General features: G+C 58.0%; 2 protein-coding genes across 2 annotated transcripts; both read left to right on the top strand.

Moving 5' to 3' along the window:
• The first annotated feature begins 440 nt into the window (after positions 1-440).
• On the top strand, positions 441-8466 carry LOC128146459 (sodium-dependent serotonin transporter-like). The gene is made up of 13 exons (XM_052797860.1): positions 441-543; positions 2208-2342; positions 2497-2716; positions 3002-3140; positions 3425-3559; positions 4228-4331; positions 4610-4737; positions 5059-5171; positions 5515-5646; positions 5795-5894; positions 6097-6197; positions 7309-7476; positions 7974-8466. The coding sequence occupies exons 1-13, from the start codon at positions 456-458 to the stop codon at positions 8052-8054; spliced, it is 1644 nt and encodes a 547-aa protein (XP_052653820.1). The 5' UTR covers positions 441-455; the 3' UTR covers positions 8055-8466.
• A 1023-nt stretch (positions 8467-9489) lies between these two features.
• Positions 9490-11532, top strand: C9H12orf76 (chromosome 9 C12orf76 homolog). Its single transcript, XM_052796413.1, has 2 exons — positions 9490-9620; positions 9764-11532. The coding sequence occupies exons 1-2, from the start codon at positions 9512-9514 to the stop codon at positions 9847-9849; spliced, it is 195 nt and encodes a 64-aa protein (XP_052652373.1). The 5' UTR covers positions 9490-9511; the 3' UTR covers positions 9850-11532.
• The last annotated feature ends 394 nt before the right edge of the window (positions 11533-11926 follow it).

An 11926-nucleotide genomic window follows, 5' to 3' on the forward strand; every position in this document is an offset into this window, starting at 1 on the left:
TATGGTTCCGTTTCACCAACCCCACCCCAAACCCAAACTGCACCCACGCGGGTGCAGACCCAGGGAGCATAGCGGACAGAAACCCATGCGGTGAGGCTGGTCCTCAGCCCTGCGCTCAGAAAACTGCTCTCCCCCCTCCTGCCTTTGATCAGAGGATGGGCTTCTCTGCCGGCTGCTCTCGGTGCTGTGGGTTTCCAGCGGGAGGTGGGGAAGCGCAGTCAGCCTGACCCTCCCCTCCTCGGATCTGTCATCAGCAACAGAAAAATCCTTCCCTTCCCCAAGTTACTCAGCCTGAATCCTGCAGGATTTACCGGGGTGGCAGGATGGCAGAGCAGTCCTGCCTGGCACCCACCGCCAGCCCTCCCCGGCAAGTCACGGCCCCCCACCTGGGTCCCATGGCCAGCCCCGCACCCCCGGGGCCCCAAAGCCACCCCAGGGACAAGTGGAGCAAAAAAATGGATTTCCTCCTCTCCGTCATCGGATTCGCCGTCGATCTGGGCAACGTCTGGCGGTTCCCTTACATCTGCTACCAAAACGGAGGGGGTAAGGACACCACTAGGATTATTTAAGTCTTCTTTTGGAGAAAAGAAATCTGTTTTTCATCTTTCCAATGCTGAAAAACTAGCTGTTTCTTTTCTTTCCTTGTCTCTAGCTGCTCCTCTCTGGACAGGGCGGTTTAGAGACTGACCCAACTTCTCCTGACACCTGTCTTTTTTCTTTTTTGTGTCTTTCTTCATTCAAAATCCTACTCCATTCGCTCCTTCCCCGGTGTCATTCACTCCTTCCCTGGCATGGTTAGAGGTGCATTAGCAGCTCTAGGGTCACAAAGAGAAAATTAGCATGGTCCAAACTGCATAAAAAGATTAAGAATCTGTAAATTTGGGGTGGGAGGTTCATACCCTTTAAGATCTTGTGACTTAAGCAACCCTTTCTGATGGCTCATGTTTTAAAATAATCCTCGTAAGCATCCCAGCCGCCTGCCGCAGATCCCAGCCATGCTGCTGGCAGTGCTGGACCCCACAGAGCAGCCCCAGCTCCCCGGCACGCTCAGACCCATGCCGCACAGGGCTCGGGGTGTTCAATCCTGTGAGCGATCAACAGAAAGTTAAGATACAAAAGCTCCATGAAGGAAAAAACCTTGAGTAAATGACATTTAAATGAATTGCTTTAAATAGAGCAGGGTAGAAAAAAACCCTTGCATGGAAATTAAAAATGAGGAATGAAAATTTTGTGCTGTTTGCAAATGCACGGTGGATTTAATTGCCAAAGTCGGCATTTGGGTAACGTCCTCTACTGCTTGGGAAAATTAGAAGGAGATAATTAGTACCATACTCAAGGCTAAAACATGTATCCCAGGTGCCCACACTGAAGCGCAGTTATTTGCGATTTACTCCTATGGGACTGGGAGCAAACTTTAGCCATTCTTCATTGATGTGGTTCAGGCAGATGCTTTCCTCGCCCCGCCATGCACACAGGAGGGTGAGGAGTTCAAACAGCGGCTCTTGGAAAGGACAGCCATGGTCCACACAGAGCGGGAGTGCTGATCCGGGCTGGTGGTGGGCTCACCCATCAGCTGGAGATGTTCCTAGAAGAGAAACCCTTGAGGGGTTGAGGGTGGAGCGCATGGAGGGCTCTCGGAGAGAGGAGCCGTGGGGGTTAAATTAACTAATCCCAACAGGGCTATTCTGACGAGCGCAGAGAGCAGCTCCAGTTCCAAAACCTCCATGGGGTACAAGTGTAGCCCTGGTAAAGATGACATCGTTATGAATAATGCAGATTACAGCATTAATTATTTGTGTCTTGGGGTGACCGTGCATATTCAGCGGGATTTTCTCCAAAATTCTTCTAGACCCGGGAGGTGCTTGGTGCCCTGTCCTCTGCACCCTGATGGTTTGTATTGCTCTTTGTACCATCCCAGCCAAACGATCCCTCCCCGGTGAAGGCTGGGATGCCAGTGGGGACTGACACAGCAGCCCGGAAAGCTGGCGCACCAACCAAGGTCCTGACACCCATGAGCCCCTCTGAACAGACGATTTGCAAAGTATCTTACAAACATGTGCCCAAACCCCTCATCCATGCTCCTCTGTGACACATCTCTGCAGCTCTGGGAGGGACAGCAGTGGCAGCCCCCAACCCGCAGCCTGCCTGTGCTTGCCAGCCGGCACAGGGCCGTGGTGGTCACCGCTGCTCTGCTCCTCGCCCCGCAGGAGCCTTTCTCATCCCGTACACACTGATGGCTGTTTTCGGAGGGGTGCCCCTCTTCTACATGGAGCTGGCCCTGGGGCAGTTCCACAGGACAGGTGCCATCCCCATCTGGAAGCGCATCTGCCCCATCTTTAAAGGTAAGAGCCCCCACAGCCCCAGGCCACCGCTGCGGACTTGGGGCCATGCGGTGTTGGTGAGCGGGGCCGTGCAGGTCCCCGCAGCCATGTTCCAGGGGATGGAGAGAGGGCCGGACCCACGTGGGCTGCTGAGTCTGGCCCCCTCTTTCCCCAGGCATCGGCTTTGCTATTTGCATCATTGGCCTGTACGTCTCCTTCTACTACAACACCATCATTGCCTGGGCTCTCTACTACTTCTACTCGTCCTTCTCGGGCACCCTGCCCTGGGCGAGCTGCGACAACCCCTGGAACACACCGGCCTGCACCAACTACTTTGGGAGAAGCAACGTGACCTGGACCAACTTCTCCAGGTCCCCCGCTGAAGAGTTTTATACGTAAGTGCACGTACGTGCATGATGTGTTTAAGCTGGGGGACATTCCCGTGGAGGCACTCGGGTCTGCTGCGCGGGGAGCAGGACCAGGGTGCCTGGAAGCAGGCTCTGACGCGGGGATGCTCTTGGGGAGCTCATCGTCCCCGTTCCTGGTGTGCTGGGGGAGAGGTGAGCGTGGGACTGCCTGCCCAGGGCTCAGCCCGCTGCCCGGCTGCCTGCAAGGGCAGACCCAGCAGCACTGTGCCGGCCTGAGACACCCTCCCCGGCCACGGGGGTCCCTACCCGCAGGAGGAAGGTCCTGGAGATCCAGAAGTCTGGGGGTCTGTATGACATGGGGGGTGTCCACTGGCAGCTGCTCCTCTGCCTGTTCCTCATCTTTACCATTGTCTACTTCAGCCTGTGGAAAGGGGTGAAAACCTCCGGGAAGGTAAGAAAGAGGGCTCCAGCACCAGCCCTGCCCAGGCACAGAGCTTGCAGCCCGGCATGCAGCATCCCCTCTACGGCCAGGCCCAGGCAGGAGGGACTGAGCCCTGGTGAGGTCTTGCATCTCCCCTGGCTTTTTAAACACGGGATATTGCCTCCTCCCCACACCCCTACCCCTCGGCCACCCCAGGCAAGCATGAGCAAGCCGGCCGTGCCCGACACAGGCGGTTTGGGTGCTTGGTGGAGCAGCCCTGCCGGTGCCGCGGGCTGACAGCTGCCTCTCTCCAGGTGGTGTGGGTGACGGCCACGCTGCCCTATGTCGTCCTCCTTGTCCTGCTGGTCCGGGGGGCCACCCTGCCCGGCGCCTGGAGGGGGGTCATCTTCTACCTGCGCCCGGACTGGGGCAAGCTCCTGAGCACCGCGGTGAGTGCGCAGCAGGACGTGCCGCCCCGGCTCTGGCTGCCCCCCACCCCAGGGACTGCAGCACCCAGACCCCCTCCCTGGGACGCACACCCACCCCTGCCCGCGTCTGGTCCCACTGCTGGAGCCGCAGGGCGAAGAGGCCCTTGTTCCTGCAGAAACAAGGCACCCTGGACAGGCTCTTGGAAATGTAAATCTATAATTGAATCACCCATCTCATTGCTGCTGGGTTTTGTTTGTGCCATGTTCTCACCCCTGCCTGACAATAGGCTTCCTGTGGGTAATTACCAGGCAGCACTTGAGAATTCTCATTAAAGGTAATCAGGGCTGCACTGCTGGCGCCGAACCTGGGCACGGGGGTCTCGGGGCTCCCCTTGACTTCGTTCCCACTCCGGGCATGGGTAAGCACAGATGCCGTTGCTTAATTCTGCTGCTGCAGGATCTCAGGGTGGAAATGAGCTCCCTCTGTCCCACGGCAGCTCCCCTGCTTCCATCTCATAGGGGGATGAGGCAGACAAAAGGGGAGGTTTGGCAGCATGTGCCAACACAGACCCCATCCCTGTGCCATGGGGTGGGCGTGCCATGGGGTGGGCGTGCCATGGGGCACCTCCCAGCCCCAAGGACCTCCTGCCTTGCCCATTCTCCAGCCTGCCTGTTGCTTCTCCTGCCAGGTTTGGGTTGATGCTGCTGCACAGATTTTCTTCTCCTTGGGCCCTGGATTCGGTGTCCTCCTTGCTTTGGCCAGTTACAACCATTTCCACAACAACTGCTACCGGTGAGCTCCCACAGCCATGGGTCCCGGCGGGCACGGGGGCTGCGGCGGGCACGGGGGCTGGACCGGGCACGGCTGCAGTGGAGCCACATCCAGACAGCTCCTGCACCTGCGGCTGCAGGCTGAGCATCTTTCCCCATTTTACTGATGGTTTTGGTATGCAGGGCCAGGAGAGGGAACTGGTGGGAGTACAGGTGACCAGAGCAGCCAGGCTGGGGTGAGAGCTGAACTGGAGGGGGGGTTCTGCTGCAGGACACATCTCCCTGCTTTCTGCTTTCCAGGGATGCGCTCATCACCAGCACCGTGAACTGCCTCACCAGCTTCCTCTCGGGCTTTGTCATCTTCACCGTGCTGGGCTACATGGCCGAGATGAGGGACGTAGAGGTGGAGGATGTCGCGAGAGACAAAGGTTCGCCTCCCTCCAGCACGACTGCTCCGTCCTGGCCCGGCGGTGACCAGCTGCCCTTGGGCTCTGTGTGCCCATCGCGGCTGAGGGGGGATGGGGTGATGGCCGGCCCTGGGGTCTGCCGGGGCGCGGGGGCTAGTGCCCGGGAGCAGTTCCCAGGAGTGGAGGGCAGCGAGGTGTCTGGCCCCTGTATCTCAGGCAGGGCCAGGCACAGCTGCTCTGGCTTTGGGGCATCTTCCCCATGCACGTTCCCACTGCTGCCAGCACCCAGGGCTGTGCCAGAGCAGCTGGGGAATGGCAAACCAAACCAGTGTCCCTTCCTAGGGCCGAGCCTCCTTTTTATCACCTACCCCGAAGCAATTGCCAACATGGTGGGATCCACCTTCTTCGCCATCATATTCTTCCTGATGATGATAACGCTGGGGCTGGACAGCACGGTAGGGAACTCCATTGAGCGCGAGGGACTGGAAATGGCTGGCTGTGTCCCATGGGGAATAGCAGGGTGACAAGGGGAGCTATGGCCTCGGGAAGGAGGGCTGCCTGCCCAAGCCCTCTGAGTGTGGGGACGGAGGGAGCACTGCACCATCGTCTCCAGTGGGTCTGAGCTGGCCTCCCCCGAAGCCCGTCGGAGGGGACGGTCACCCTGGAGGGAGGGGATAAGATGGGATGTCACCATTCTGCTCACGGGCAGAGAGGAGCTTGCGGGGAGCAGGTTTTCTCCAAGAATTGGACTGGCCCCACAACTCCTTTCTCCGCCTCATGCTGGCATTTCCTTTGCAGTTTGGGGGCTTGGAGGCTGTGATCACGGCCGTGATGGATGAGTACCCTCAGGTCCTGGCCGGGCGACGGGAGCTCTTCGTCCTCGGCCTCATCACAGTCTGTTTCCTGGGCTCCCTGAGCACCCTCACCTACGTGAGTACCACTGGGCACCGCTCCACTCCCATCCCCACCACACACCTACTCGTTTCTCCAACAACCCCTGGCACAGGACTTTGCTGAAGACCTGCTCCTCATCCCCACGGGGTCTGCAGCCACCCTCCCCTCCGTTGTGCTGTTCCAGGGGGGAGCCTATGTGGTGAAGCTGCTGGAGGAGTTCGGTGCTGGCTGCTCAATCCTGGCGGTGGTGCTACTGGAAACGATAGCTGTCTCCTGGTTTTATGGTAAGAAACTGCCTCTGTTACAAAAAACATCCCACAGGCACCTACAGGCACCTGAGTAAATGCCAGGGGGTTTGGGGGAAGAAGCATGTATGTGATGACTCCTGGCAAGGCTGGGATGGGGCACGGAGGGCATCGTGTCCATGTCCCTGTACCCACATCCTCTGCGGGTCTCTGGGGCCGTGACGGCTTTCTCCTCCGGCAGGGATACAGAGGTTCTCCCATGATGTGAAAGCCATGCTGGGCTTCACCCCGGGGATGTTCTGGAAGGTGTGCTGGGTCGCCGTCAGCCCTGCCTTGTTGGCGGTGAGTATCTACAGCCTGAAATAAAGACCAGGTCATCAGCCTCCCTCTGAACACCCCGCAGGGGAGCTGCTCTTCCCTTGCCAGCTGCTGCTGCCCAGCTCCCTGGGCACCTGTGCTGCTGATTACTCCCCTCTCGCTTGCATGGGGTGAACAAGCTGCCAGGAGGGTGGACCAGGGTCCTGGCTGGGGCTGTAGGACCTCATGCCAGCCCTCCCTGCCGGCTCCCTATGCTGCTGCTCCAGCCACGGGCAATGACGAGCTGCCTGCAGCCCCTGTGACAGTGGGTTTCACCGAGAAAGCAAGCTGGGAGTGCATTTTCCAGCCTCTTCTGCAGCTCCAGGCAAAGCTGGGAGCCGGCAGCTGGGTGTTCACACGGGTGCAAATGCAGCCTTGTTTCATCCTCCTGGTCTGTGGCGTCCCACACTCGTGCTGGCACGGCCAGCCACGGCTGCGTCTCTGATGGCACTGCGGTGCTGCGCGCCAGGCTGGATCCGTCCCCTTTGAAATGCCAGCTCCCCCGGCACTTCAAAGGCTGCCGTCTGCAGAGGCACAGGGGTCTAATCTCACTGGATCTGCAGGAGAAGAGGCCTTGTGAGGATTAATTACAGCTCTAAGCACTTTGCCCAGGTTATTAAGAGAGAAGTATTATAATCAAAGCAGACAGCAAATGATTTCATTTCAGCACGGGGACGTGCAGCCTTCACAGGCCACCGGCTCTGTGGGGTTTGTTAGATGAAGACCTCCCAGCCCACGCCTAGCGAGGGCTGACAGTCTGGGAAATGTCACCGCAACGTCCACGCTGGCCTTTCACAGTTAGGAAAGCAGTGGTGGCAGTGGGACGCGGGCGGTGTTAACCTCGGGATGAGCCGGGTCAGTGCCGGGGCTGGGGAGATGTCACAGCTGATTGGCTCTCCATGGGGAACCAACGGGCTTATCTGCCAGGGATGCTCGGCCATCCCAAAAGAGCTTTTCTGGCCACCCATGTTGTGTGCGCATGGGTTTTGTGGGCTGTACAGCCCTGTGCTGCTTGTGACAGGCAGCAGGGGGTGTCCTGCCATAGCCTGGCCCCATGAGCATCCTTCCCTAACGACCTCCACTTCGTTCGTTACAGTTCATAGTTATCAGCTCCCTCCTGGACCAGCCGCCTCTGACGCTCTTCGACTACCAGTACCCCGAGTGGAGCATCTCAGTGGGGTACCTCATAGAAGCATCGTCCTTCATCTGCATCCCCTTCTACATGGTGTACAAGCTCGTCTGGACACCAGGGTCTCTCAAGCAGGTGAGGAGCAGGGTGGGCGACCTGGCAGCCCGTGCGCGGGCTGGGGGTGGGCAGGGACCCCCACTTGGGTCAGCCCAAGACCAGGGCTGGGGAGCTGGACAGATGGTTGATGCCGCCTGACCATCTTCGTACACGTGGCAATTAAATCACGCCTGGAGAGCTGCCTGGAAAAGGGCTCGGAAGAGCATGGCTGATGGCCTGATCATTTAAAATCATATTTCTGAAGCTGTGATTTTGGCTGGGCCAGGAAGCAGCGGGGCTACATCCACAATGGCCCTGGAGGCAGGAGACCATCCCCAGCTGTCACCCGTCCTCTCAGGACACCTCCTGCCCACTGCAGTCTGCTGCAGGCTGACACGGCCACGGCCCCGCAGCGAGCAAGGTCTCGGCGGGGATGGCTTTGGCACGTCAGGGCAGGCAGCCCTGCTCGTGGCACCAGGCCCCGGTGTGGGAAGGAAACCCATTACCTTTTTTTTCTGCCTGCTTACACCCTCCAGCGCCTCGCCGTCTGCATTTGGCCGGAGAAAACAACACGAGACCCCCGAGCAGACACAGTGTGCATGTCACCTGTCCTGTAGCCCTCCCCCCCAGAGGCTGCACGTGCTGGCGGCAGCTCCCCGGCCGCCAGCTCCCGTCGCGTCCTGGCATCTCAGCGGAAGCGGCACCACCAGCACGTGCTGGCAAACCGGACGCCGTTCTCGCTGCAGGCAGGAAAAACCTCTGATCCACAGCAGGGAGAACGGGACCCGCCGCTGAGTCCCGTGGGCTGGAAGCAAAGGGGCCAAACTCCTCTGGTTTGGAGGTGAACCCCGACTCCCTGCGAAGACGGAGGTGCAGCTGCGAGTGCCGCTGCGGAGAGATGGCAGTACGACTGTACAAGCCGTGAACACGCCTCGCTTAGAGATGCTCGTGACCTTGCTGTGCAAACCTGCTCGGCGTGAGCAGTGCATGCCTTTAGCTGTGCCGTGAGTGACGTGGAAAATAAAGCTGATATCAATTGTTAGATCAGCGGAGGGAGAGGAGCCGTAGCTCGCCGTGCTGCGTTCATGAAGCGCCGTGGTGTTGCTGAGAGCACAGGGCTGGGCGGGGGGCGGGGGCTGCCGCTGTCCTGACACACGAATACCTTGTTCTGTTACAAAGAGCAGAAAGAAGTCCAGTAGAGAAACTGTGTGGCCCCTCAGGTTGCTCCTGGGACCACGCTGCTGCAGCAGGGCAGGTTGGTCCCTCCTGCTGCCTCGTCCCGGCTCTGGCCCTGTCATGCGGGAGCTCTGCTGAGCCAGGAGGATCGGCTGCGAGAGAAGTGGCGGTCTCTGGCATTTGAAGAAGAAAAGACCTTCATAGATCTTGTTTTACAAACAAATATTGGGGTCAGGGTGAAGCAGCCCTGGCGCTGGTGTGAACCAGCCACCGGCCGTCTGTCGCGGCTTCCCAGTAACGTCACATCACTTCCAACGCGGCCTCACCATTTCTCAGCACTTACTGGGCCCATGAAACACTTTCCAGCACCCACGTTCACCTCGGCGCAGGCAAAGCAGCAGCTCCCAGCCGGCATCTCAGCCGTGTGCTGGTCTACGGCAGTGACCCCTCACTGTCCCCTCTCGGCGGCTCCCGCTCTCCTTCAGGGTGATGCAGAACTCAACAGGGGAGCGCAGCCGAGAGCTGGGGGGGGCACGGGGCTGGGGGAGGGACACTGGGCTGGGGGGATGGACACGGGGCTGGGGGATGCACATGGGGCTGGGGGAGGGACACTGGGCTGGGGGGGACGACAGTGCTGGGGGGGGTCATGGGGCTAGGGGAGCACATGGGGCTGGGCGGGGCACGGGGCTGGGGGAGCGACACGGGATTGGGGGGGAACACAGGCGTGGAGGGACCCCCCCCCGGGCGGGCACCTGGGTCCCCCCCGCGGATGGCTGACCCGGGGGGGCGGGCCCTGCCGGGGGGGGCGGGGCGGCAGGAAGAGGAAGGGCCGGGCCGGGCCGGGCGCACAAAGGCCGGGGGGGGTGGGGTGGCCGGTCGGTCTGTCGGTCTGTCGGCGATGGTGCTGGCGGCGGTGCGGGGCTGGGCGCTGGCGGCGCTGGCCCTGTTAGCCCCGGGCCCGGCGGAGCGCAGCCGGCCCTACGCCGTGCTGCAGAAGCAGAACCTGGGTAAGGAGCGGCAGGGCGGCGGGCACCTTTCTGCTTGTTTTTCGGTGGGTTTTTTTGTTTGTTTGTTTGGGTTTTTTTAAAGCTGATTTGGGAGAAGTGTCGTGGGGGGCGCGTTCAAATCCTAACCTGCCTTCCTCCCGCAGTGCTGCTGGGCAGCATCCTCAGCGCCCTGCTGCTCACCATCATCCTCATGGCCATCTGCGTCTACAAGCCGGTCCGGCGGCGGTAACCGAGCGGGACCCGGTGGGTCCGTCGTGGAGAAGCGCTGCTGGTCCCGCCTGGTTCTCCCGCCTGGCACCCAGCCGTCCCACCGCCTCCCCTGCCCGCAACCGGGGACGCCCCGATGTTGCACGCACGGCTCTTCATCCACGCAACATCGCGTGGCTCCATCGGGAACGGCTCTTCATCCACGCGACATCGGTGGCTCCATCGTGACGTCACTTTCGATGACAGTATGGCCGGGTGCTGGAAATCACACCCCAGTCCTCCGCAAACTTGACCCCTGGACCTCCCGGGAATGCGTCCACAACAAACCTGGTTGGGTTTGAGCAGGGTCTGTAGCAACACACCTTCCTCCCAAAACGCAGTGTTTCAGCGAGGCTGATCCGACATGACGCACTCAAGAGCATCCCTGGTGTGTGTGTGTGTGTGTGTGTACCTGGAGCCTGGGGAGGCTGCGGGGAGCTCGACTGGCCATGACGCCCATTCCGATCAGTGCCCAGGGAACCAAACCTCCGGGTCGGCACAAGAACCAAGCCAGACTACCGACATCACCGTCTGACAAGCAGGCCCACGGGCTTGATTACACCACATCTGGTTTTGCTTTTTGATTAATTTGGTTCCTTGCTTGAATGCTGAGTCTTGAGGGTTTGTAGCGTAGCCTTCAAATACAGTCCAAAGGCAAAAGCTCAGCCACCTACCACAGCTGTGGGGGTCTGGTATGTGCTTACCTCTGAGCAGAAATACTGAAGCATGAACAGATCTGGTGTAGCTGTTCAGGGACAGGCTTGTCATTCCTCATGTTATTTGCTTTAACTCTTAGGTAAATACCCCCAAGAAGCTTTGCACCAAAACCGCCATGCTGAACCTGTTCCAAACTGGGGAGTGGGCGAGGGTTTCCAGCTTGTGCTGAGCACTCCTCTCCTTGCAGGTGGATTTGTGCTCCCGAGCAGGTTACTGTCCTACTGGAAACGGGAGCCTCCAAAAGTCTGCAAGCCAGGCAGATGCTCAAGACTGCTGGGCTCAGGCTCTCTGGAAGTTCATTGTGTTTAAGCTCCGGACAGACCTGTTCTATGCATTTTCAGTAATGAATTCAAGGGTTTACACTGAAATCACACTTGCATATGAATGCTGCTATTTTGTTTTGCACTGCTATGAGTAGTAACTGGATTTTGCTTATTAAGTATTACTTTGGTATTTAACATAGGGGTGTTTTGGCTAGTAATTTATTAGTGTTTTAAAACTTAACTTCTAGAACAATTGTGTTGACTCATTCTCTAAAATGTTATGCTGCATCTGACATGTTTTCTGTTCACTCTGTTTTAAAGGACACTGACCACTCTCATTGCAATGGGGGATTTTCTTTGCTGCTGCTCTATTAGTAAAGTGGCAGTAGGAGGCTGGCCTAGAACAGATCTAGTTGCTAATCTAAGTGAAACAGAAGTGAGGAAGCAAGGTAACACTTCTATTGCTTTCTGGTCCTTTTCTTTTTGATCACCGGCCCTGTATCACTGACTTTTCTTGGTCCTTCATCTGATGTAAAAGTTGGCCTGTAGCTGTGTGCTGTTCACAGGGGGGTGGATGCTGTAGCTTGCAGCTACAGCTCTGAGTTCCCGGGAGCAGCATTCTTGTTTGCGTTCATTCTTCACTCCCTGCTATGTCCCTTTGTACAAATAAAAAGCTAAGTAAACAACCCAGGACTCTCTTATTTATTCATGGACGTTCTGTTTGTTATTAAGTCAGCTGTATGAAGGGATGAGGCAGTCCCATTTCCCATCTCCGATAATCTTACAGTTCTTAACCCATTTCAATGGCAAGGGAACAGGGGCAGGACAGCAGTGTGATATTAACAGCTGGGTGAAGCCCCTGTTTTCATGAATGTTAATTAGCAAGGAACTGTTAACAGTAAACTGAAAATGAAAGCTCACCCTGCAAGCGTAGTGCAGTCCCCAGCAGACATTAACAGGAAAAGTTCAGTTAACTCAGTTATGAAGACTATTTTGAATCTAAAGTCAGCCAAAGCAGCGTAAGGATTTCCAAATTAAGCACATCATGGATTATTGTTGTACATAGCCTACCTACTTGAA

This window comes from Harpia harpyja, chromosome 9 (assembly GCF_026419915.1).
Source record: "Harpia harpyja isolate bHarHar1 chromosome 9, bHarHar1 primary haplotype, whole genome shotgun sequence".
Classification (NCBI taxonomy): Eukaryota; Metazoa; Chordata; class Aves; order Accipitriformes; family Accipitridae; genus Harpia; species Harpia harpyja.